The sequence below is a fragment of the Microcebus murinus genome, chromosome 14 (assembly GCF_040939455.1).
Source record: "Microcebus murinus isolate Inina chromosome 14, M.murinus_Inina_mat1.0, whole genome shotgun sequence".
Taxonomy (NCBI): Eukaryota; Metazoa; Chordata; class Mammalia; order Primates; family Cheirogaleidae; genus Microcebus; species Microcebus murinus.
In genome coordinates, this window is record NC_134117.1 from 993788 (window position 1) to 1019408 (window position 25621).

Sequence of the window (25621 nt, forward strand, 5' to 3'; positions counted from 1 at the left end):
GGCCTGGGGTGGGGGGTCCCAGTGGGGGGGCTCCGGTGGGGGGGTCCCAGTGGGGGGGCCTGGGGTGGGAGGTTCTGGTGGGGGGGCCTGGGGTGGGGGAGTCATAAGGGGGGGTCCTGGAGAGGTAGGGGGATCCCGGGGGGGTCATGAGGGGGGTCCGGGGGGTGCCTGGGGTGGGGGGTTCCGGTGAGGGGTCGTGAGGGGGTCCCAGGAGGGGCCTGGGGTGGGGGGTTCTGTGGGGGGGGTTCCAGGGGGGTGCCTGGGCTGGGGGGTTCTGGTGGGGAGGCCTGAGGGGGCTCCAGTGGGGGGGGCCTGGGGTGGGGGGTTCTGGTGGGGGGGCCTGGGGTGGGGGGTTCTGTGGGGGGGGTTCCAGGGGGGTGCCTGGGCTGGGGGGTTCTGGTGGGGAGGCGTCGGTGCAGGTCGGGCCTCTGCCCTGTGCCAGCTCAGCTGTTCCTTCCTTCTGCGGAAGCTCCAGAGATCTTCCACTCCTTCGTCAACGGCGGGTCTGGCTACTCCTTCGAGGTGGACTGGTGGTCGGTGGGGGTGATGGCCTACGAGCTGCTTCGAGGATGGGTATGGACTCCCGTGACCGAGTGCTGGGAGGGACGCGGCCCCGCATGTGGCCCTCGGGGTGTTGTCCTCTCCGTCAGAGAGGCCGCAGGCTTGGGGTGCTGATCAGATGCACAAACTCACGGTGGGGCCTGTGTGCTGGCCCCTGTGGAGGGGGACAGGGCCAGGAGCCGCCTAGCAGATGTCCCTCAGAACTGTCCCTGGCCTGGCCAGGGAGGCTGGGCACCGCCCGGGCCTCACGCTGCCCTCCCTCCTTCCCGGGGCGCCGCACCCCTCGGCCAGCCCACGGGGCCCATCACGGAAGGCAGCCCCCTCGCGTGCACCTGCAGCGCCCGTCCGTACGGGTGGAGGCCGAGCTCAGAGCTGTGCCTGCACTTGGGGTGGGAGGGTGGGTGCTCTCGGGGTGCCGGCACCTGTGCCTGGCATTCATGGGGTGCAGCGGGGTGAGAGCTGCCTGCCCAGCGCTGCCTCCCTGCCCCAGAGGCCCTACGACATCCACGCCAGCAACGCCGTGGAGTCCCTGGTGCAGCTGTTCAGCACCGTGAGCGTCCAGTACCTGCCCACCTGGTCCAAGGAGATGGTGGCCCTGCTGCGCAAGGTGAGTCCCAGCCCCGGTGGCCTCCCCCAGTCCCGGGCAAGTCCCTCCACCCAGCCTCAGCCCACACCTGCCCAGGTGGCTCCCAGTGGGGCCTGGGTCCCGGAGGGCCCAAGCGGGGAGGGGGTGATCCACCCACCCAGGCCCACACAGGGGAAGCCTGGCACGGGGCCTGTGGCATCCCCGTACTGGCAGCGGCACAGGTGCGGTGGGCCAGGCGGGAGGCACTCGGCCCTGGGACACGGCTGCCTTGGTCACGCCGCTGCCCAGGGCCCACCTGGCGTGGAGGCCCCACGCTGAGGCCAGGCGGTTTGGGGTTACTGTCGGGCCAGCCTCCGCCTGGTGCTCTGGGGAGAGCGTTAGCCAGCCCTCGGCTGCCACCTCCTGGCGGGTCCTGGCGGGATGTCCCCCGCAGATGCCGTCCCTGGTCCTGGGGCACCAGGGGCTTGGCCACACTGCTCACTCCAGATGGTCCCTTGGGCCACTTTGCCGAGCTGAGCACATTGTTCTGCCCAGATCGGCGCCACCTTCTCTGCCCTTGAGGTCCTGCTTTTCTGCACCTCAGGCCTGGAGGCCACCTCCACAGGGGGCAGGTGCAGGGCTGGGCCCCGCGGGCTGCCCGGTGGCCCGTCTGACCTGGCCGCCTTGCAGCTCCTCACCGTGAACCCCGAGCACCGGCTCTCCTGCCTCCGGGACGTGCAGGCCGTGCCGTCGCTGGCTGCCGTGCCCTGGGACGGCCTGATGGAGAAGAGCGTGGAGCCCGGCTTTGTGCCCAACGTAAGCCCGCAGGGCCGCGGCTCTGGGAGGTCTGGGGGGATGAGGGCGTCCCGGGGGGTGCCTGGGGTGGGGGGTTCCGGTGAGGGGTCGTGAGGGGGTGGGGGGGTTCTGGGGGGGGCCTGGGGTGGGGGGTTCTGGTTGGGGGGCCTGGGATAGGGGGTTCTGTGGGGGGGGGTTCCAGGGGGGTGCCTGGGCTGGGGGGGCGCCACCCGCCGGCCTCCGCTGAGCACTCTGTCCCCGCAGAAAGGCCGCCTGCACTGCGACCCCACCTTCGAGCTGGAGGAGATGATCCTGGAGTCGCGGCCCCTGCACAAGAAGAAGAAGCGTCTGGCCAAGAACAAGTCGCGGGACAACAGCCGGGACAGCTCCCAGTCCGTGAGTGCCGGGGTGGGGGCCGTCCACACCCGCGCACGGGGCCCAGGTCCCCACGGCAGCCTGCGGGGCCCTGGCGGGCCGCACGTCTTGCAAGTCCGGCGGGTGGTCTCCCCACAGCCCTGGGAAGGCCCCCAGCACCCTCCTGATGCCTCGCCCGCCCACCTCGCCCGCCCACCTCGCCCCTTCTGACGTGGGTGGGCAGTGCCCCCGGGAGCTCGGCTGTGAGCACAAGCCCTGTGTCGCCCTGGCCGTGTGTGTCGGTTGTGAATGATGCTGCTGTGAGTTGTTGTTTTTTTTTTATTTCAGCATATTATGGGAGTACAAATGTTAAGGTTACATATGTTGCCCTTACCCCCTCCTCCCCCCTCAAATCAGAGCTTCAAGCGTGTCCATCGCTCAGATGTTGCACATCTCACCCATTATGTGTGTATACACCCATCCCCTCCTCCCCCCTCACACCTGCCCGACCGATAAATGTTATTCCTGTATGTCCACTGAGGTGTTGATCAGTGAAACCAGTTTGCTGGTGAGCACATGTGGTGCTTATTTTTTCCATTCTTGGATACTTCACTTATAGAATGGGCTCCAGCTCTATCCAGGAAAAACAAGGAGTTTTTATATCACCATTGTTTCTTATAGCTGAATAGTACTCCATGGTATACCTGTATACATGGTATACCTGTATACATACCAAGCTTTTTATTAATCCACTCATGTATTGATGGGCACTTGGGTTGTTTCCACATCTTTGCAATTGTGAATTGTGTTGCTATAAACATTCTAGTGCAGATGTTTCTTTTATAGAATGTCTTGTTCTTTGGGATAATGGGATTGCTGGGTCAAATGGTAGATCTACTTGTACCTCTTTGAGGTATCTCCAAATTGCTTTCCACTGAAGTTGTACTAGTTTGCAGTCCCACCAGCAGTGTAGGAGTGTTCCTATCTCTCCGCATCCACGCCAACATTTATTGTTTTGGGACTTTTTGATAAAGGCCATTCTCGTTGGAGATTAAGTGATATCTCATGTGGTTTTGATTTTCATTTCCCTGATGATTAGAGATGTTGATCATTTTTTCATATGATTGTTGGCCATTGTTCTGTCTTCTTTTGAAAAGTTTCTGTTCATGTCCTTAGCCCACTTTTTGATAAGGTTGATTTTTTTTCTTGCTGATTTTCCTGAGTTCTAAATAGATTCTAGTTATCAGCCCTTTATTGGATGTGTAGCTTGTGAAAATTTTCTCTCATTGTGTAGGTTGTCTATTTACTCTTGTGACAGTTTCTTTGGCTGCGCAGAAGCTTTTTAATTTGATCAGGTCCCATTTATTTATTTTTGTTGTTGCTGTGATTGCCTTTGGGGTCGTCTTCATACATTCTTTGCCTAGGCCAATGTCTAGAGGAGTATTTCCAATGTTTTCCTCTAGAATTCTAATAGTTTCACACCTTAGGTTTAAGTCTGTTACCCAGCGTGAGTTGATTTCTGTGAGAGGTGAGAGGTGAAAGGTGTGGGTCCTATTTCAGTCTTCTACATGTGGCTATCCAGTTTTCCCAGCACCATTTATTGAATAAGGATTCTTTTCCCCAGTGTTTTTGTCTGCTTTGTCAAAGATGAGATGGGTATGTGAGGATGGTTTTATATCTGGATTCTCAGTTCTATTCCACTGGCCAATGTTCCTGTTCTTGTGCCAATCCCAAGCTGTTTTAATTACTATAGCCTTGTAGTATAGTTTGAAGTCTGGTAAATTGATACCTCCTATTCTGTCCTTTTGCTTAAGATTGCTTTTGCTAAATGGGGTCTTCTCTGGTTCTATACGAGGTGTAAAATGATTTTTTCTAGGTCTGTGAAAAATTGTGTTGGTATTTTAATAAGGATTGCATTGACCCTGTAGATCCTTTTGGGTAGTATAGACATTTTAAGAATGTTGATTCTGCCGACCCACGGCTGCTGTGAGTTTTCACATACAAGTCTTTGCACCAATGAATTTCATTTTTTTTTTGAAACACCTGGAAGTAGGACCGCTGGGTCACATGGTACCTCTATGCTTACCGTTTTGAGGAGCTGCCAGGCTTTCCAGATGGGGTGCAGCTCACGTTCCCTTCCCTGGACAGAACCCTCTTCCTAGCCTCACGCTCCACACCCTACCTGCCCCCACCTCAGCACCCGCTGGGCCACGTGCCACGGCTGGCACTGGGCGGGCTGGTGCAGGCAGAGCCTCAGGGGCAGGTGTGTGTTGCGAGGCGTGGTCTGCGGGAAGAGGAGGGGCCCCTGCTGCTGTCGCGGCACGTGTGGGGGGCTGGGTCGACGCCTGCGTGTGTGTCTGCTCCCGTCCCCGCCCAACCCTCCGAGTCCAGCCTCCCACCAGGGCCTGGGCTGTGCACAGGGACCTTCCCAGGCTGTGGATCCGGCCTTCTCGGAAGTTCTGCTTGGCTCACGCGAGCGTGGCCCTCAGTGTGCCTCTGATTCTCGCCGAGCCTCAGGTTGCCTCAGGCTGCCCCAGCCGTGTTTGCTGGTGCTCTGCCAGTTACCCGCGGCAACCACCCAGAGTCGCAGTCCCCAGTTACTCTTGCTGGTGCATCTCGCCAGCACCAGAGCCGCCATAGGGGACCGGACCTGCATCGAGCCTCGTGCCACCAATACGGGGTCCTTGTGCACGTGGCCAAGGGCAGCCCAAGTCCAAACCCCTTTCCTGAGGGTGGGAACAACCCCCGAGACCAGCTTCTCAGGGCAGGCTCCCCAGAAACAGGCCCTGGCCCGGGGGTTTGTGTACCAGGGACAGGGAGGGACGGTGAGGACCCGCCCGGAGAGTGGGGACACAGGACGGGGCGGGCAGAGGAGTCCAGCAGGGGTGGCTCCGGCACATCCCGCTGACATCCCGGACACATGTCCACCAGAGGCGGGAGCTGGGCGGTGGCACCCAGCACCCCTCCTGCCAGACGGACTGTGGTGGTCGTCCAAGGCCAGCCACAGGTGCGGGCCCGGGAGGACGGGAGGAGAAGCTCACCTCGACCCGAGGGCCCCGCGTAAACCTGGACACGTCCCCAACCAACCCCTCGTGTGTCCTTCTGTTCCCAGGAGAACGAGTACTTGCAGGACTGCCTCGACGCCATCCAGCAAGACTTCGTCATTTTCAACAGAGAAAAGTGAGTGTGTGTTGGGGCTGGTGGTGGCAGAGAGGGGGACACTGGCCACCCGGGTGCTGACCCCGCAGCTGCATGGCCTCGAGGGCCCGGGGTGCTGACCCCACTCTCTCTGGGGAGGTCCCCGTTCAGGCTCTTGCATGGGGCGGGGGCTTCCCGGGAACGTTTTAGTTCCAAGTGGGGCCGGTGGCCGGACCCTCCTGGGGAGAGGCGTGGCTCGTGGCCCAGGTCAGTGGCTTCCAGCGCCGCCCCGTCAGAGCCACAGCCCCACTGAGGCACACCCGCGCTGTGTCATCCACGCATGCAGCAGACCTTTCCTGAGCGTCAGGTACCGCGGGACAGAAAGGGCACACATGGCTGGTGGGAGGGGCGCACACGCCCGCTGCCTGGGCAGGCAGGGAGGGCCTCCTGGAGGAGGTGGCCCTGTGCTCTGGCCAGGAAGGACAGCGTGTGGGGATCCGAGGGCCAGGTGAGGAGCAGGACTCCGCCGAGCTCTTGGCAGAGCTGTCCCGAGGCACACGCCCAGTCCCGCCTCCCTGCACCCTCTGGCTGGAAGTGAGCTGGGACCCTCAGCCACCACCCCAGCCCCCCAGAGTCGGGGGGTGCTGTGGGGCTCTCTGCCGTGTCCAGGGGTCCCAGAACAGGGCTTCCCGAGGTACTGCCCAGGCCACAGCACTGAGGGACACGTTCCGTGAGTCCCTGAGCGGGTCGTGGGACCAGCCTCAGGAAGTGTCCCGGGGCAGCTGGGCGGGTGCACAGGCCCCTCCTGTGTCTCTGCCCCCAGGCTGAAGAGGAGCCAGGACCTCACCACCGAGCCTCCCCCCGGACCAGAGAGCAGGGACGCTTCGGAGCCCACGGAGGACAGCGAGGCGGAGCGCTCCGCCCTGCCCATGTGTGGCTCCATCTGCCCCTCGGCCGGAAGCAGCTAGGCTCCGGGCTGGTGCGTGGACAGTTACTGCTCAGGTGGCTTTGGGGCCCGGGGCCGCCAGGGGCAGCGGGCGGAGGCTGTGGTCCCAGGCTGGTGGTGCCCACGGTGCCCGGCCACATTTCAGACCTTGGCTTGTGGTGGTGCCATTTGGCCCCCGGGGGACCCGTGATAGTGGAGGATGGGCACAGCTGCCCACCCTGGCCTCTCCTGGGGGCCCTGTCACTGCTGGCTGTCAGGTCACCGGGGCCCCAGCCCTCTGGTGTCTCGCAGGCTGTACATAGCCCTGGTCCCCACGGCCCGGCCGCGGCCTCCTGTCCCAGCGGTGGGTGCACCCAGACTCTGCTCGGTTCTTGGCGGGAGGGTCCTGGGCGGGAATGTGAAGAGTGTTTTCTAGAGATACGAACTGTTGTGGCCATTTCTGCTGTTTCTGTATAGTTTTCACCTCTGAATCACAGTATAAGAGCTACTCCGCGTTGCGTGTTCTGTGCCTGCCAGGGGACACGGAGTCCGGCCGTGACTCAGGCTGGGGGTGCTGCTCAGGGCAAAGCCGCAGACGGCTTCTGTTCCCCCTCCGCCCCAGCCCTGCCCAGCGGGACTCGGGGACGCCCCCCCCACGGGAGATGGCGCAGGGGGTCTCCACGCACAGGCAGCTTCTAACCCGATGGCTTTAATTGACACGATTCGCACCGGACCGGGGCGACCGCCCGCACCGGGTGGCATGCACAAGGTCTGGCTGCGGCGTCCTCGCCGTACAAAACTACTCTATAAACCTATCGAAATACACGTTTTGTAATAAAAGGAGCATCTCAGCTAAAGGGCCGTGACGTTTCCCTGCAGAGGGGCTACTACGAGAGCTCAGGGTTGGTCCCAGGGAACGTGCCCACGTGTCCCCACCCGAGGGTCCCTGGTGTCTTGGCACCCCCGTGCCCCCTGCCATCCACTCGCGCCCGCCTCCGGGGAGCTGGCGGAAGTGGGGCTTCTGCCATCAGGGCCTGGAAGTGGGGGACCCCCGGTTGTCCCCGTGCTCCCTGACACACCCGGGGTCCCTGCGGGCGGCGGGCCCTCTGCTAGCACCCGGCCCGGCCGCCGCAGCCATCCCTGCCGCGTCCAGCCGCCTCGCCCTGGCAGTGAAATCCCCCAAACTCCACCCTCTTCAGGGGGGGCTCCTCACATGAGGACCTGGGACCCCGGAAGGAGAGCTCGTGGGGGAGGGGAGGGCAAGGCCGAGCACCTTCTAGAACAGCTTCTACAGGGAACGCCGGCAGAGGGCGGCAGCAGCCAGCCCTGCGTCTGCCCGCGCAGCATGGCACCTGCCGAGGTCGGGCGTCTAGGAGAGGGAGGTGATGTTGGAGTGCCCGCCGGGGGGCGCCATGATCTTCTGCGCCGTGCGCCGGGCGATGTGGTCGTCCGCCTGGGACCCTGCAGAGGGGGCGGGGGAAGTGGGCTCGATGGGAGAGCCCCCGCCCGCCCACACCCGCGTGGTCACTCCACCCCTGGGCTGGGCACAGGAAGCACCTGCCAGGTCCTCAAGACCTGCAGGGACCAGGGCTCGAGGCTCACCCTGCAGGCGTCAGCCTCGCCGTACCCAGAGGAGAAGGCCAGGCCAGGCCGCTGCAGCGCCCCCAGGGCTGCCCCCTGGTCCCCAGGAGGCCAGTGGGGCCACCAACACCTCCCTGAGCCCTGAGCTTGGAGGACGTGCCAGGGGCCCGGTCCCGGGGTCTGCACCCAGATGTGGCTCTCCTCCCCCTCCCCCTCCACCCTGGGCTGGGGGGAGCTGCCTCCCCGTGACACTCGGACCCCTGCGGAGGCCCCTCCCCTCCCCTGGGCTCAACGTGGCAGCCCCCACTATGTGCCCGAGTCCAGAAGGGGGCTCAGCCCATCAGGCCCCTTCCCCAGCCGGGCTCACCAGGCCCCGCCGTCCACCCACCGGCCGGCCCAGCCCCAGGCCCACTCACCAGACAGGCTGAACCCCGACTGGTGCAGGTTGCGCACGGCTGGGATTGCGATCTTGCCCGTGCAGGACGCTCGAGCTGGGGTGCCGCCCCCCGACTTGGCCGGCACCATAACCTCATGCACCGGCCCGTCGTAGAGCCCGCGGGGCACGCCATGGATCTCTGCCAGCTGCGGGCGGGGGGGGGGGCGTGAGGGGCGGTGCCACAGGCAGCCATGGACCCGGCCTGGTCCGCTGCGCCCCCTTGGGCCGGGCTCAGGAATCTGGGTTCCCCCAGTGGGGCGTGTCCCCCCACGCGCACACGTGCCTGGCCCTCCTGCCCACACACAGGTGCGCACATCTCGGTCCCTATACCCCATGCACACCTGCTGGCACACGCGTGCCTGATGCAGGAGCAGTGCTGAGAGGGGCCTGCACACGGTCTCTTTCTGGAAGAGGAAACCGGCCCCACAGAGTGGCCACCGCCTATCCCTAAGTCCCGCCCCTCCTGAACTGGCCCCAAGGCCAGAGGCACTTCCCAGAGCCCCCCGGGACGGACGGTCCCTGCACTGCCAGCCCTTGCACGTGCTGCCTTTCCAGTGGGTTTTGTTTTTGTTTTTTTTTGAGACAGGGTCTCACTCTGTTGCCCGGGCTAGAGTGCCGTGGCGTCAGCCTAGCTCACAGCAACCTCCAACTCCTGGGATCAAGCTATCCTCCTGCCTCAGCCTCCCAAGTAGCTCGGACTACAGGCATGCGCCACCATGCCCGGCTGATTTTTTGTATTTTTAGTAGAGACAGGGCCTCGCTCTTGCTCAGGCTGGTCTCGAACTCCTGAGCTCAAGAGATCCTCCCGCCTCAGCCTCCCAGAGTGCTGGGATTACAGGCGTGAGCCACCACACCCAGCCTTCCAGTGGCATCTCGCTCAGGGTTCAGGGTTGGAGTCACGACTGTGGGGTCTGAGGCCTGGTCCTGCGGGTCTCTGATCAGATCCTGCCCTCGGGGTGGCAGCGGGCAAGGGGGGAGGGAGGGTGAGCGTGGGGCGTTAAGCTCGAGGATTCGGAGGGTCTGCACGCAGACCCCCCACCCCTAGTGTGTGGCTGGGAGCCACCGTGCCCCCACCTGCCCCGGGCAGGCCCAGGCCCACCTGCGCCCAGCAGGCCCCACCCGCCTTCCTGGCCACCCGGGGCTGGGCTGGGCCGGGAGGCAAAGCCGCAGGAACACAGAGAAGCTCCCGGCACCCCGTCCACGAACGCCCCACCGCCCGGCGAGGCCGCGCTTACCCGGTTGCGTGCCTTTATCCTCTTGTAGACGAAGTCCGGGAAGGTCTTCCGGGGAACGAAGCGGCCGGCGCCCGGGGTGACGAACAGGGCCCCGTCCTCCAGCACCACCCTGCCCTGGCTCACGACCAGCACGGGCGCTCCGCGGCACTCCACCCCCTCGAAGATGTTGTACTCCACGTTCTGGGGGGGAGGCCCGGCGTCCATCGTGACCACCACGCGTGGCCCTTCAGCCCCACCCCCTTCTGCCGCCCGCATGTTCGACGGCCGCCCGGCACCCAGAGGCCTGGCGGGCCTGCGCCGGGACCCCCAACACCACGCGGTCGGCTGGGTGGGGGGCCAAATTCAGGAGGAACCGACCCCGAGACCCTCGAGCCCACCCCGAGTCCTGTGTTCAGGAGGGCAGAGGGACGGGAGTGGGCAGACAGGAAGGGCCACTCCTCCCCCGGCTGGGCAGGCTCGTGGCACTGTGCTGCCTCAGTCTCCTCCCTGCGCAACTGGACCACAGACGCCCCAGCCACACGCCCCTCGTGAGGGGCAGCCCTGTGAGCAGTGCCGCCGTGGTGCCGGCCGGTGGGCACGGCGAGGTCGGCGGGCCGCTGCTGCAGCCCTGTGTGCGCTGCGTGGGGGTGGGGCAGCCGGCCGTGGTCTCCCTCCCTGGACTCCCCGGGAAGCTGCCCTGGGGCTCCCCGGCCCCGACCCAGACAGCTGGGCCTCTCACCACATTGTGGCTCTTGGCAGAGATGATTTTCGTGGCCTTGGGGTTCCATATGACCAGGTCAGCGTCAGAGCCCACGGCCACGCGCCCCTTCCTGGGGTAAATGTTGAAGATCTTGGCAGCGTTTGTGCTGGTCACCGCGACGAACTCGTTCTCGTCCATCTTCCCTGAGGCCTGAGGGGGGAGGAGGCAGAGCTGAGGGTGGGGGCTGGTCTGGGGCTTCCATGGGGACGGTCCCGGGCCACTGGGCTTTCATGGGGACTGTCCCGGGCCACTGGCTTTCCTGTGGGTGGCCACTAGGCTTTCATGTGGACAGTCACCAGACCACTAGGCTTTCACGTGGACAGCCACCAGGCCACTGGGCTTTCCTGTGGACAGTCACCAGGCCACTGGGCTTTCACATGGACAGCCACCAGGCCACTGGGCTTTCACGTGTACAGCCACCGGGCCACTGGGCTTTCACGTGGACAGCCACCAGGCCACTGGGCTTTCCTGTGGACAGTCACCAGGCCACTAGGCTTTCACATGGACAGTCACCAGACCACTGGGCTTTCACATGGACAGCCACCAGGCCACTGGGCTTTCACGTGGACAGCCACCAGGCCACTGGGCTTTCACGTGGACAGCCACCAGGCCACTGGACTTTCACGTGGACAGTCACCAGGCCACTGGGCTTTCACGTGGACAACCACCAGGCCACTGGGCTTTCACGTGGACAGTCACTAGGCCACTGGGCTTTCACATGGACAGCCACCAGGCCACTGGGCTTTCACATGGACAGCCACCAGGCCACTGGGCTTTCACATGGACAGCCACCAGGCCACTGGGCTTTCCTGTGGACAGTCACTAGGCCACTGGGCTTTCACGTGGACAGCCACCAGGCCACTGGGCTTTCACATGGACAGCCACCAGGCCACTGGGCTTTCCTGTGGACAGTCACCAGGCCACTAGGCTTTCACGTGGACAGTCACCAGGCCACTGGGCTTTCACATGGACAGTCACCAGGCCACTGGGCTTTCACATGGACAGCCACCAGGCCACTGGATTTCATGTGGACAGTCACTAGAGCACTGGGCTTTCCTGTGGTCACTGGGGTGCCACCCAGACAGTAGAACGGAAGGTTACGATCAGGGTCCTTGCCACGTCAATGCCTCATGGCACAGACGCCCGGCCGGGGGAGGGTCCACTGCCCATGGGAGTCAGAGTCCGTCTCAGCCACGCCTGCCGGGGACCCTTCCCGTGGAGGAAGCTTGTTTCTGTGCTCACCTTGTGGGCAAACGCTGAGGCCTCAATAACGACCTCTGTGTCCCCTGAGGGACTGTGACAGTCTTCCTGGGGAGGCCAGGACCCTTGGGGGGGCAGGGACAGGCTGGGGGATGCTCAGGGCCTGGGGGTGGGTATAGGACACGGGGGGGGGGGCCGAGTGCAGGCAGTGGGGGATGGGGCTGAGGACTCCGGGCTGTCAGGAGAGCACTGGCATCGCAGAGTCGCTCTGTGGGGCAGGGACCCGCCCACGTGTGCAAATGCATCTATCTCAGAGTGACGCTGGGGTTGTCCGCAGGGACAATAACAGCTGCCCTGCGGGCCAGGACCTGGTGTCGGGAGCTCTGGGTGCCAGGCTGCCTCTGGGTGGGGCCCCAGCCTGTCTCACGGCCACTTGCTGGCTACGCAGCTCTTTCTGGCGGAATGCCAGAGCTCCGCTACGGCCCCTCCCAGGGGACCAGGTGCCCGGCCAGGCCCGTACTCACCACACACTTCTCCCAGACCACGGACATGCGCTCCTCCACGCCGTTGGTGCCCTCGGGGATCAGGGTGAAGTTGTCTTTGCCAACGGCCTTCTGGGCAGTGGTGAAGGTGCAGTGGGCACTGCCCGTCACCTGGAGGTCCCCGCTGGAGGAAAGCCAGGGTTTGGAGGAGCCCAGAGGTCGTAGCCTGCTGATCCCCACCCTGGCCAGCACAGCCCGGGGACTGGAGGTGTCTGAGAGACCCACACCAGGCAGAGATGGTGCCTGGGCAGGGGCAGGGTGGGCGTGGACAGAGCCGGGAGGGGCCCTGAGGAGTATGGGGTGGGGTTGGTTCCCATGAGGAAAGCCCCAGCTGGGGCCACAGGCTCCGACCCTGCACCCCCGCTGCCTGGGCTACTCTGCAGGGGCCCAGGCTTTCTGTGCAAGAGGCCTGGTGCCATGGGTCACCCATGGGCCGCAGCCATGGCAGGCATGGAGCACGCAGGCCGACCTGGTGCCACGCAGGTGCGGCGTACCTGGACAGCAGGCAGGCGAGGTGGTCCGCCGTGCCCGGGTCGGGGCTGATGGGGGGTGACGTGACGAAGGCGGCGGCCTTGGCCCAGTTCTTGCTCCAGTAGTGGGAGCCATCGGCACCCAGGCTGGCGGTGATGGGCTCCCCAAACACGACCGCCCCTGCAGTGCAGAGCCCGTGAGGGGTGCCCCACCCCTGGCCTGCTCACCAAGGTGGTGGGATTGCAGGGGCCTGAGCACAGGGCGGGCCTGGGCACTGCCGCTGCCGACAACCCCATGCCCCTGGCTTTCCTGGCCAGGGACAGCCTGTTCTTAGTCTGGGGCCCCCACACTGCAGGGCCGGCAGAGGCCTCAGTCCTGGGCAGACATGTCAGCCCGGAGGTCCCACAGTGGGGTCCGGAGCAGCTGACAGCAGGTGCTCTCTGAACCCACAGCCGCAGTGGGGGGCAGGCCAGCCGGGCACTGAAGCCACAGCCTGTCTGTGTGGCTGCCCACCGGCCCTGGGTCCCCTGGCCACGGCCTCGCTGTAGGGCTCTGGCTCAGGGCTTGTGCTGCTCCCACCAGTGGCAGGGGGAAAGGCTCGTGCAGGGTGGGGAGCCCACAGGAGAGCAGCTGTCAGTGGCAGGAGGGGCTCCTGGCTTTGTCCTGCAGACTCCACTCCCTGTGCCCGGCATGACCTCCCCGTCTTCTTCCAGGTCACTGGGAGGGTTTCTGTTTCACCCCAGCGTGCACCCACCCCATGCAGGGCCCCATAGCCTTGGGCAGTCCAGAGACCAAGTCCCCTCCCTGAGACTGGCTGGGGACAGCAGAGGTGGGAACTAGACTGGACCCTGGGCCCAGGGCTTCTTGGAGACGTTGCCTCATTTACCCCCCTGGGCCCTGCACCCCACCCCGGCCCCGTCCAGGGGCTCCCCAGACCCTCTGCGCCTAGCAGCCTGTCTGGAGGACCCCACAGCCCAGCACCTGCCGGTCACCGCTGCGGGCCCCGCCCCCTCAGCCAGGCTCGAGACGCAGATTCTGCCTCCGGCCAGCCGTGGGCAGGGAGCACCCCAACACTTGGGACATGCTCCCAGTTCCCGACACATGGCAGACACCGTGGGGGGGCCCAGGTGGGGCTGAGGTTCCCTCTCGGACACCCACATTCCCGTCATCCCGCCCCTGCCCTGGGGCGGGGTGCACGGCCCACGTTTTGCTGCAGGCCCAGTGAGGGAGGCTGGGGCTCAGGTCCAGCCCGAGCCGGGGCGGCGCTCACCTCTGCGCTTGGCCTGGGCGATCGTGTCGGCTGCCCCCCTGCCCATGACCTTGGTGACATAGAGCGGGCAGTTGGCCTGCTTCGCGATGGTGATGGCTCGGTACACGGCCTCGGCCTCCACCTGGGGGCGGTGGGGGTGGGGGGCTCAGACCACCTGGGGGTCACCTCAGGGACCCTGCCGGGGGGAGCGCCCAGCCTGGGGCTGCTGCTGGGGACGGGCTGACCATGCAGCCCCAGGGCCTGACTCCCGCCTTCTGACTCCCCCCGTGAGCCCCAGTGCTCACGGGGCAGAGCCGGGGGGTGGGGGGGCTGCAGATTCGCCTCCCAGACGCTGGGTGGGCCAAGCCCTGCCGGGGTTGGAGTCAGGGCCAAGGTCCACCTAGTCCGGGGCGGCGGCAGCAACGTGGGCCACCGTCTGTTCTGGGCGCCGTGGCGCTCTGGGCAGGCGTGGACGCTTACCTCCTCGGGGTGGCTGAGCACGTGGCCCTCGGGGCCGGTGATGCCAAGTTCCAGCAGCCGCTTCTGCTCCTGAACAGACCAACAGACAGCAGGCTCGGCCGGGCCCCCAACACCCTGGTGCCGCCCCCAGAGACACTGTGGTTTTGGGGTATTTTTGACAAGAAGTGTGGTGACAAGTGTGTATGGTGGCTTTCAGAGCTCCCCAAGCCTCCCTCTAACTCACAGGCTGTGTGACCTCTGACCCTGGGTGCACTATTTATTGTAATACACCTAGTAGTCTCTCCTCGAGGTCTTGTGGAATTAGGTGCTCACACTGCCTGTTGTCGGGGTCACCCCCACGTCCCCACCCCCACTGGGTCCCCACAGCACCTCCTCCACGATGTCCCCGTTCTCCGCGTGCACCTGGGCCACGGCCCCCAGGTCCCGGATGATGCTGAAGATCTCGTACATCTGGGAAGAGACGCAAAAGGGGCCGTGTGAGCGGCGCTCTTGTGGCGACCTGGCGCTCACCTGCCACCTTTGCCCGCACCTGCCCTTACCTGGCCGTCGGTGCACTGGCACCTGTCCTTGTAAGCCATGAAGACCAGGAAGGAGTTCACACCTGGGGAAGAGGCAGGAGGGCTCAGGCGGCTCGGCCACCACCAGCCAGACAACCCAGGGAGCCTGCCCGGCGCGAGCACAGCCCCTGCCACACCCAGCAGGCGGGGGCAGGGACCGTCGGCCACACCTGGCCCCCACCTCGGCCTGCTGCTCCTTGCCCCCTGGGTGCGGAACTGACTGTCCCCCCAGTGGCAGGTGCAGGTGAGAGCCGCTCACACCTGTCCACAGAACCCAGGCAGGAAGGGACACCTGCTCTCTACAGGAAACCTGACCCCAGCTGTGCCAGTGACCCTCACTCTGCCCGTCTGGCACATCCGCCGGCCTGCGGGGCCCTGCCTGCCATGCCGGCTCGTGGCACATGCTCGTGTGACACTGTGGGGGCAGGCAGCGTCCAGGGCCAGGCTGGGGACAGTCAGCGGGAGGGCCAAGCTGTCCCGCTCCCGGGGACCTGCAAGAGGGAGACCCTGGGCCTGGAGGCGGCTCCCCCTCCCACCCCCCAAAAGCCCACCCAGCCCCCAGCCTCCCTCCTTGCTGGGTCAAAAATGCAAATGTGACAAGCTGAGGCACACTGTGGGGAAACTGAGTCACCCTGTGCCACACAAGCCACCCCCAGGTGACAACCCACACGTGACTGTGCATCTGGTGGTGGCAGGGATGGGGTCCTGTCCCTGTGACACAAGCAGCCAGCACAGGACCGACGACCCACGCCCAGCTCTGCGGGGAGCGGGAGCTCCGGCTCTGCCCTGGCAGGGCGAGGGGAGGCTGGCCCCGGCCTCTGCTCTGGGCCTCCTGCGCCCTGCCAGGGGCAGAGCTGCTGCCACAGCAGGGCAGGGCCGGCGATGGCTCTACCAGCCCCAGCGCAGGGCTGGGGGTCCTGGGTGCCTGAGGACGCCCCAGTGAGGACTGTCACTCTGGGAGGGGACCCAAAGCGACGGTGACCCCGTCCCACCCGGCTGCGAGTCGCGGGTCATACTCCATCAGAGAAATCGGTTCCACCAGTGACGGTGCCCCTCAAGTGCGGTTTTAGCTTCGAGACTTGTCACAAGAAAAAGTTAAGCCTGTTTATAGGCTGGTTTGTTTCAGCAAAGGCAACGACAGAGACACAGGAGTGCCGGAACATTCTCCCTCTAAAAGGACCTTGATCCTAGCTCTCTGGGAGGCCGAGACGGGAGGATTGCTCAAGGTCAGGAGTTTGAAACCAGCCTGAGCAAGAGCGAGACCGTCTCTACTATAAATAGAAAGAAAATAATTGGCCAACTAATATATATAGAAAAAATTAGCCGGGCATGGTGGCGCATGCCTGTAGTCCCAGCTACCCGGGAGGCTGAGGCAGGAGGATCGCTTGAGCCCAGGAGTTTGAGGTTGCTGTGAGCTAGGCTGACGCCACGGCACTCACTCTAGCCTGGGCAACAAGTGAGACTCTGTCTCAAAAAAAACAAAAAAAGGACCTTGAAACACAGGGAAGACGGGCAGCTCTTTTCCTTCCCCCGGGTGGTCTATTTGCCGAGAACAGTGGGGACCCCCCGCCTGCCGCATCCCTCCGTGGCAGGGACAGTGCCGGACGTGTCCCTTGACAAGGCCTCCCCGTCTCGACCCGCTGGCGCGGCAAGGACCCTCAAGTGACTCCCGTCCACCCTGTACTCGGCGCCCAGACGCCTGCCGTCGGGGTCAGAGCGCAGCGGGACACGGGGTCGGGGCGCGGGGTCGGGGGGCGGGTCCCTCCAGCCGCCCCTGCCCGGGGCCGCCGCTCACCCTTGTCCCTGACCAGGGCCTCCAGCTCCTCCTTGATGCTCTCGTGCCAGCGGGGGACGTCCACGTGCAGGGAGTAGTCGCAGCAGGCCGCGCCATCCGCCCGCTCCCGCCACTGCTCATAGGCCGCCAGTAGGCTCCCGCCCGCGTCGGGGAACACGTGGTCCACTGCGGGGGCAGCGTGGTCAGCGGGCTCCCCCACCGGCCCCGGGGCCCCGCCGCCTCCGAGGAGATCTGGGCTCACGCTCCCAAGAGCCCCGAGGGTTCCCAGGGAGCGTGTGAGGAAGACACGGGTAGGGGCGAGGTGGAGCTGTCCGAGGTGCTGGACCCCCTGCTGGGCACTTCCCCGCACAGCAGGTGCCAGGCAGCTTCCCGAGTGCCCGCCGGCTGCACGAGGCCTCGGCAGTGCCGCCCACCCCCCGCCTGTGATCCTAGCACTCTGGGAGGCCGAGGCGGGAGGATCCCTCAAGGTCAGGAGTTCGAAACCAGCCTGAGCAAGAGCGAGACCGCGTCTCTACTAAAAATAGAAATTAATTGGCCGACTAAAACGTATAGAAAAATTAGCCAGGCATGGTGGCGCATGCCTGTAGTCCCAGCTACTCGGGAGGCTGAGGGAGGAGGATCGCTTGAGCCCAGGAGTTGGAGGTTGCTGTGAGCTGGGCTGACACCACGGCACTCTAGCCTGGGCAACAGAGTGAGACTCTGTCTCAAAAAAAAAAAAAAAAACAGTATACAAACTGGGCCACCGAGGGTGTGTCTTCCCTTGGTGTTGAGGGAGCCAAAAGCCGGCTGCGATCCTGGCAACGGCTAAATGTCACTGGCGAAGTGACCAGGTCCTCCCCGCACCAGGGCGGTGCCCACGGCGTTTACCGTGTGCCGGGCACACAAGCCATCCGTGTGCACTGGCTCTCCCCATCCTCCCACGCCTGTACGGACAGCCTTCCCCCACTGCTTTATAAAGATCAGCAAAGTCCCACCTACAAAAGCAGGCCGAGGTACCTGCCGTCACAGCTAGAAAGCCGTGGACCCAGGTTCAACCAGGCTGGAGACCTGTTCTCGAGCCCGGCCGAGGTGCCCGAGCTTGGCACCGAGAGCCGACACAGGCGAGACCACGCGGCACGCGAGGGCTGGGCTCTGGGGTCTCGTCCCGGCGTGAGCCTGCCACGCACAAGTCCAGGGCGGGCAGGTGGACTCACGCCCACCCCTGCCAGGCCCAGAGGGTCTAAGGGCGCACGCACGCTAGCAGGTGGCACGGTGCACAGCGTCACCACAGAAATGCTACCTGGCCGCTGTGATGGGACGACAGTGAGCATCACTTGTGCCCTTTTTCTAAAAACACAGCCTCCACCTTTAATGCCTCCGGCCACTTGCAGGAACCTTCTGGGAATCACGTTTCAGAGGCGCGAGGCTCAGGGCTGGACGGGAGTCTGGTGTTTCAGGCGGCTCGGCCCCTGCCTGCCCTCGTCCAGAGCGCTGGGTCTTCCAGACCCCGGTCCCTGCCCAGCTACGGGAAATAATAACTAGACACACGTCCTTTTGCTCCCTGGAAATCCCGGGAGCACTGCAGAGCTGGCCGAGGCAAGATGACCCGGCCCGAGGACAGCAAAGGGACACGGGGCTTCTCAGACTGGGGCGCAGCGGAGGAGCGCTCTCCCCCTGCGGGAAACCTTTAACACACGCCCGGCCAGAGCACGGGGCCGCCGGCTGGACGCCGCCCCTCCCGCGGGCCCGGACACTCACAGATCATGGTGGTCCCTCCGGCCAGCGCGGCCTTAGTGCCCTGGCAGAAGTCATCGGCCGGGGTCATGCCCAGGACGGGCATCTGCAGCCGGGTGTGGACGTCCACCCCACCCGGCAGCACCATCAGGCCGTGGGCGTCGATGGTCCTGATGCCCCCAGGGACGATGAGGTTTTCCCCGATTTGCCTGGAAGCGGCAGGGAGAGACGTCAGTGGTTACAGAGGGGCGGCAGCCGCTCCTGAAACGCTCAGGCAGCGTGACGGAGTGAGCAGTGCGTGCTGGGGCTCCGGACCCGGGGGACGAGCGCAGCACGGCTGACCGCTCACTGGGACCCTCGCCGGGCAAGGCACCCCACGCCGCGGTTCAGACGGCCACCGCGGAAGGTCCAGCCCCGCGCAGACCTCACGCCCCTTCCGGTTTCCCGAGGTGGCTCCCACTCGCCACTTTACTGACTGGCGGGGGAGCAGCCGGACAGACGGAGACGCCGACGGGTGGGTCAGTCAGCATCTGCCCAACACCCACCGCCAGCCAGGAAACGCGGACGCCCGCGTCTGACCTCTGACCAGCTGGTTGGACTCACCACGAGAGGCACTCACATTCCTGTCCCCAGGGGACAGGGTTTGGAAAAGAACAGACTATTTACCGTGTTTCCCCGAAAATGAGACCTACCCATAAAATAAGCCCTAGCAGGATTTCTAAGCATTTGCGCCATTGAAGCCCCAGCCCGAAAATAAGCCCTAGTGACGGGCGTGGCTATGCAGGGCGTCTGCACAACCCGTGCATGTCGTCGAGGAGCGGGAAAGAAGACGAGCAGCCCTTCTCATCTGCCCCATCATGACAGCGACTGTCCCAGAGGTGACCAGAAAGTGAGGGCAGCCCCACCGACAAGGTCGGCTCCCCTGTCGGGTCCCGGCCGCCCTGTGCGTGCTGCGAGCTGAGGCTTTGAGGGGAAAATAACACATGCCCTGAAAATAAGCCCTAGGGTGTCTTCCTGAGGAAAAATAAATGTAAGACTCTGTCTTGTTTTCGGGGAAACACGGTACGTGGATTTCACCCACAGTACACTGCCCGGGTGCCAGGTAACCCGTGTGCACCCTTGATCTGCAAACAGACTCGCGCAGAACTTACTTTATCAGCCCGTCCTCCACGTACAGATCGGCGTAGAAGGACTGGTCGTCATTCACGATCTTCCCGCCTTTGATGAGAAGGCGGTCGCTCTGTTGGGAACAAAACTCGGATCATTTCTGTCCAGACTCAGTTACTCAACAACATCCTCAGTGCCACTCCCTCCTCCAGAATCTCCACCGAAACATTCCGACACCCGTCTAGGCGCAGAAAGGACCACGGCAGCCTGCAACCGTTTACCAGCCCCAGGAACGGGACGGGGGGTGCCCGAAGGCGGCTGCCACCCCGCACGGCCCCGAGCAGCCCCGCAGCTGTGGCCCGGGCAGTTCGGCCTCGCTAACGGCGCAGGGATGAAGTGGGGGCTCCGGGGCGAGCCGGCGTTGGTGACGGCACAGCGATGCAATGGGTAGTGTTCACAGCTTCAAATTCACCGCTGGGTCAAAGCCCCCGCCCGAGGGAGGAGGTGAGCAAAGTCTACGCCAGGGGTCCTCAAACTTTTTAAACAGGGGGCCGGTTCACTGTCCCTCAGACCGCTGGAGGGCCGGACTATAGTTTAAAAAAGACTGAACAGATTCCTATGCTCACTGCACATCTTATTTTGAAGTAAAAAAACAAACGGGTGAAAACACCCGCATGTGGCCCTCGGGCCGTAGTTTGAGGACGCCTGGTCTACGCCCTCCCATGCTGGCCTCCTCCGCCCCTTCTTCTATCCGCACTGAGGCTCTGCCAGAGCACTACGGGCCTGTGCTGGGGCCGGGAGCCGGGCACACGCACGGCCCGCACCACGGAGGCAGCATCCCAGCGTGGGAGACTGGTGATGGCAGGGACACGCGTGCACAGATCATCACAGACAGACACAGAGAGCACGGGGGATGCCAGGACAGGACACGCATGGGGTGAGGCTGGGTCAGGGCAGGGCAGGGCCTCTCTGCAGGGCTGACACTGGGGCAATGCAGCCGGGGCCCAGGAGCCGCCTGTGCAAAGGCCCTGCGGCAGGGAAGGGCTTGAGTTGCTCTCATCAGTCCTGAGAAGAGATCTCCAGGGCTGGACCCCTTGGGGGGGCAGGGGATGGGGGTGCGGGGGCGGGCAGGGCCGGGCCCAGAGCTGGGCAGGGGAGTTACGGAGCCCACTGCCACTGGGGGCCTTACGCAGGTGTTCATCGTGGCCCAATGGATGTTTTAAGGAGATCACCTTGGCTGCCATGTGGAGAGGAGAGCGTGGAGTTTAACAAGGGAAACCTGGTCATTGCGTGGGTGGTTTCTGAGGCTGTCAGGTGAGATGGGCCCCGGCCACGGTCCGGGAGGGGTGAGGAGAGGTGATTCCAGAGAGGCCGCCGGCACTTGCTCACGAGAGGCGGCAGGTGAGGGGCAGGGGAGAAGTCAGCGTGGCCTCGGGTCCCAGAGCCGCAGGGGCACCCCACGGGGGAGCAGTGGCCACAGGGGCACCCCACGGGGGAGCAGTGGCCGCGGCCAGGCTTTGCGGATTGGCACCAGCAGCGCAGAGCTGCGGCCTCAGACAGGGACCGAGTCTGACAATCGGGAGCCATAAATCGTTTCTAGCAATCCTACCAGATGGCAGGGAGGGAGAGGAGCTGGCGGAAGGTGGGGCGTCACGAGTGGGACTGCGCGTGGCGTCAGGGTGGCGGTCTGAGCTCGGGGGAGGACAGGAGGGGCAGCACAGGAGGGGCGAAGGCTGCGTGCGTGTCAGCGCGGGACTGCCGCCCACCCCCTGGCTTGGGTGTCGCCCCCCTAGAAACTACTGGCAGTCTCGCCGGGACGTGCGCCCACTCAGAGCAGCCATTGCTGTCGGGGCTGCTGCGGGCCGCACAGATCGGGCTGGGCCTCTAGCCCCCGGCTCACAAACGGCCACGGCCACAGCCACAGCCAGCCCCTCCACCTGTCCTCACACAGCCCGGAGCTAAAAACGGTCTTTACATTTTATATAGGTGGGAAAAAAATCTAAAGCAGAGTCTCTCACAAGCGGTAAACGTGACATGAAATCCACACTGCCGGGTCCACAGATGAAGCGTGGTCAAAGCACACTCATGCCGCCCACTGACTTGCTGCTGCCGGGACGGCCCTCCTGGCGGGGCTGGGCGGTGGCAGGAGAGACACTGGGACCTCAGAGCTGAGCCACCTGCCCTCTGGCCCGTCACAGGGGAAGCTGGCTGACCCTGGTCTGAGCGTGGCCATTCCCGGCCGCTGGGCCGTCCCCACTGCATCCTGCAGACGCTATGCCCAGTCCCGCTGAGCCCTGGCCCCTCACGATCTCCCACTTCCCTTGGCAGGGCCCCCCCTCACCTCCCCACCCACCCACACACCAACCTGCCCCCAAGGAAGTGCAAGGAAAACCCAGCGGGGAGGAGGAGGGCTGGGGCAGGTGGAGACGTGGTTCACCACTGTGCAGCCCAAGCCTCGCACCAGCCCTGGGCTCTGGGAACCTCCCGGGTTTGGAGCGGGAGGGGAGGGACAAGCAGCTGGAGGTCGTGCAAGGCTCCCTGCACTCATCTCGCCAGTGGGAAGGTAAAAGTCCCGTAACCCAAACCCACCGACAGGGGCACCTGGCCTGCGTGTGCTGGGTCCTCCTGCCGCCCTCACCACCACCCCCAGGTGCGGGCTGCCCGGCAGGACCTCCTGCGTGAGCGCCCACCCTGTGGGCAGCGGCCAGTCCGGAGGCCACAGCCCCTTGGCCAGGGGGAGGGAAGGGGCTCCTTCCCCCGCGAGAACCTCCGGAAGGAGTGACAGGCAGCCACCCGGGCTGGGGCTGAAGTGCCCAACCAGACCCCGGCCCTCCTGCTGAGGCCCTTCCCAGGCCCCACGGACGCCCCCGACCAAGGTCCACGACCCCAGGCGACCCCCCTCCCTCCCCATGTCCCGGCCACTGCGTGGGAGGCTTTGTTTCCTACCGGAGCGGGGCCTCCCGCCCCTCCTGCCGTCCCGCACTCGCGAGCAGGTGTCGGGGGCGTCCCTCCTCCAGGGCTGGGGCTGCGGGGCGCCCAGTCAGTGAGAGTGCTCGCCTCCCCCGAGTCCGACCCGGCTGAGCGGAGGGGCAGAGCGGCCGGGCTGAATCGCTTTGTCTCGGACAAAGAGCTCCCGACGCGGCGCCGGCGCGACCAAGGGGCAGGGGGCCCACCGGCCGCCAGGCCAGGCCCGGCCAACAAAGGGCCGCCCCCGCCCGCCGCCCCGCGCAGCCCTCGGAGGCCAGAGCGCCCGCCTCGCCGGCCGGCCTCCCTCCACAGGAAAAGGAACATCCGCTCTGGGGGAGCAGGCCGCTTGCGGGGCTCCGGGCGCAGAGGGGCTCCCGGAAAGCCGGCGCCCCGGGGCCTGCGCGCCCTGCGCCGCGCTCGCGGCACTCTCGGCCCGGTAGCAGCCAGGGAGCCGGGCACGCGCCGGAGAGGGGCCCGCGCAGGGCCAGGAGGCTCCGCGCCGCGTCCGGACTCCACGCCGGAGGGGGCAGGGGTGCCGGACGAAGTGTGTCCGGGGCTGGGGGAGCCGGCTCACCGTGATCCGAGGGATGCTCTTCTTGCCCTGGAAAGACATCCTGCTCCTGGGGCCGGCGCCGCCGCCTGGGTCTGCACGCGCGGCCTGGCTCCGGCGGGGCGGCCTGGGGTCCCGGTAGGGGCGGCGCGAGCGCGGGCGGGCGGGGAACGCGCAGGGCCGGCCGCGTGCGTGGGGGCGCCGGGCGTCCGAGTGCGAGCGCGCGGGGCCGCCCGGCTCCGCTTGGGCCTTACCCGCTCCGGCCCCGCCCCCCGGGCCCCGGCCCCGCCTGGCCAGGCCCCGCCCCGGCCCTGCGCGGCTCCTTTGCATTCCAGCCCCGCCCCGGGCCGCCGGCTCCCCGCGGCGCCACCGCCCAGCACCCCAGCGCGGCCTCAGGCCCTGACCCCTGACCCCTGCACCCGCGCGCACCGCGGACGCTGCTGGGCTGGGGACCGAGAGGGGCGCGACCGCCCCGGCCGAGGCATGGACGAAGTTTGCGCCCGAGAAGGCGAGGGGGAGAAGTCGGGCAACGTCCCGCCAGGGCTCGCCCGCCCCTCTGCCCTGCCGTGGGCGCAACGCCAGGCCCCTGGCGACGCGAGGCCCGAGGCCCTGGGGCTCAGCACCAGTCTGAGACCTGGACCGCGGTGCTCCGGGAGCGGCCCCGTCCGGAACACCATCTGGCCAAAGCCGGGCTCCCTCTCGGATGGCCCTGGGGGCCCAAACGCGGGGCTGTGAGCTGCCCCCCGAGGCTGTTCCACGGCTGATGCGGGAAACAGGGGAGGAGGGAGAGGACACGTTGGAGAGACACACAGCGAAACAGACACACAGAGACGGCTACCCAGAGACCAAGACGGACTAGAGACCCAGGGTCCTGGGGTGGTCGCAGGATAGAGAAGTCCCAGGCCCGCCAGGGAGGGGAGGACCCGGCGGCCTCCCCGCGTGAGCGCGCTGCTCACTGGCACCGACGCGTCCGCCGGGCCTCTGTCCTGTGGCCACTACCTGCTGTGGGCCGCAGGCCTGGGCCTCGCTGGTCTGCCCTCGGGGGCTTGGCGGGGCCGCGGGGCAGACTCTGGGTCCCTCGGAGTCGCCGCGCGCCCTGGGGTGGAGCTCGGCAACCCGAGGGCCCCCGCGGCCCAGCGCGCCCAGCTGCAGAGTCTTGTTCTCCCAGGCGTCCTCCACGCGCCGGAAGACACAGCCCAGCTTGGGACGGGCCGGAGGCCTCGCAGGCTCCTGCGGCCGCCGCGCGGTCATGACGGGGTGGGCGACGGGCGGCCAAGTGTCCCTCCTTCCTCTAGGAGGACTGCGCGGCAGGTGGACTGTCGGACCTGGCAGCCTGGTCCTCTCCCCGCCCCCTGCCACCCCCCGCCCTCTGCCCCCGCCCGGCTGCGCGCAACTGCCGCTGTCCACGCGGCGGTGCTGAACCCGGCCTGGTCCCGCGCACGCTGGGGCCCAGCCCAGCGCGACTGCGCGCCCGCCCTGGGGGCTGGGGCCTCCTGCTCTCCGCACAGGAAGGGCGCGCGGGGAGAGAAACCACTGTCAGACTGCGGCCACATTTCCAGGCCCCAGGCCCCACACCAGACAAGGTGGCCCTGACTCCGAAACACTGAAACGGAGGCCGGAGGTATCCGTGCAGGCGAGCGGCTCCCGACCTCCCTCCCAGCCGAGTTCAGGTTTGGGGCGAGACAGGGCAGAGGAAATCTAGACTCAACTAGGGGTCACGGGGCGACACTGTCACTCTGTTGAGCCCTGCAGGACTGAATTTAAACGAAGGGATTTGGGCCTCTGGGTTGTTAGGTCAGCTGCATTTCAAAGCCTAAATTCAGACATGGAGAGTCCTGGTGCCACAAAAGCAACTCCCGCCTGCCAGTCTCTGCTTCCCCAGACTGATGATTATAGGTCCTTCACTCACCTATGGGGGCGTCACAGCAGGTATCACCAGCTGTTCTTGCTCACACGTGCAGAAAAGTGTTCCCCTTTCCAACTGGTTTGACCTCTTCCTCGGGTCACATCTGGAAAGCACCCGCGGCTAGCCTCAGCCGGGTGCTGCAGGTACCCCGACCCACGGTGCGTCACCCAGGCAGGTACAGTGATTTGGAGGAGATGCAGGGGACACCCGTACCTCCCCCTCTGCAGGGGCCCAGGTTACCTCGCCAGTGGCAGTTACTCGGAACGTGCACAGAAACACGGTCGTGGCCGATCCAGCCCAAAGTTCAAACTTTAATACCTTTGAGGGGACTTGGATCTTCTCAGATTTAAAACGATTTTTATTAAAACTGTACAATAATTTACAAATGAGTAAAAATTCTCTGGTATATACGATAGGAATCACAATACAAAAATACTTGTAAAAATTGGTAGTTGAACACCATACAAACCTCTTTTAGGCCTTTGAATACTGTTTAGCACTGAACAGGGTATCACGAGTTTAGAAGAATGTGGTTATTAAGGAATTGCTTCAGAGAACACAAATACTGCCTGCCATTCTGCCGTGAGAAAACAAGGTCCTATTAGTCTTTGCATGAATTTACAGTAAAGCTTTTTAAAAAACATACAGTAAACAAATCTATGATTCCATACACATATTCACAATATGATTTTCCTGAGCCTAAACTTAAATCCATTACTGTGTTAAAACACACAATCCGTTTTTAAGGTTTCAGT

The 25621-nt window shown here is 64.8% G+C and overlaps 2 protein-coding genes across 3 annotated transcripts in view; one reads left to right on the forward strand and one right to left on the reverse strand.

The window, feature by feature from the left end:
- STK32C (serine/threonine kinase 32C) overlaps nt 1–6476 on the forward strand; it is a 61096-nt gene extending 54620 nt beyond the window's left edge. Inside the window, exons 7-12 of the mRNA XM_012781445.3 lie at nt 470–573; nt 1052–1168; nt 1817–1942; nt 2186–2317; nt 5388–5455; nt 6237–6476. Coding sequence (XP_012636899.2) covers nt 470–573; nt 1052–1168; nt 1817–1942; nt 2186–2317; nt 5388–5455; nt 6237–6381 — 692 coding nt within the window. The 3' untranslated portion in view covers nt 6382–6476. The remainder of the gene's footprint in view (nt 1–469; nt 574–1051; nt 1169–1816; nt 1943–2185; nt 2318–5387; nt 5456–6236) is intronic.
- Nucleotides 6435–23213, reverse strand: DPYSL4 (dihydropyrimidinase like 4). Of its 2 annotated transcripts, none has more exons than XM_076009689.1 (14): nt 22390–22784; nt 19488–19576; nt 18361–18545; nt 16624–16788; nt 14811–14872; nt 14641–14721; nt 14272–14340; nt 13813–13933; nt 12566–12722; nt 12054–12195; nt 10309–10479; nt 9591–9770; nt 8336–8501; nt 6435–7799 (listed from the first exon to the last, which is right to left on the reverse strand). In XM_076009689.1, the coding sequence occupies exons 1-14, from the start codon at nt 22732–22734 to the stop codon at nt 7708–7710; spliced, it is 2025 nt and encodes a 674-aa protein (XP_075865804.1). In that variant the 5' UTR covers nt 22735–22784; the 3' UTR covers nt 6435–7707. The 2 variants fall into 2 exon arrangements, with proteins under 2 accessions (XP_075865804.1, XP_012636896.2); XM_012781442.2 differs by lacking the exon at nt 22390–22784 and adding an exon at nt 22985–23213 and having other exon boundaries at nt 6440–7799.
- Nucleotides 23214–25621: the final 2408 nt, after the last annotated feature.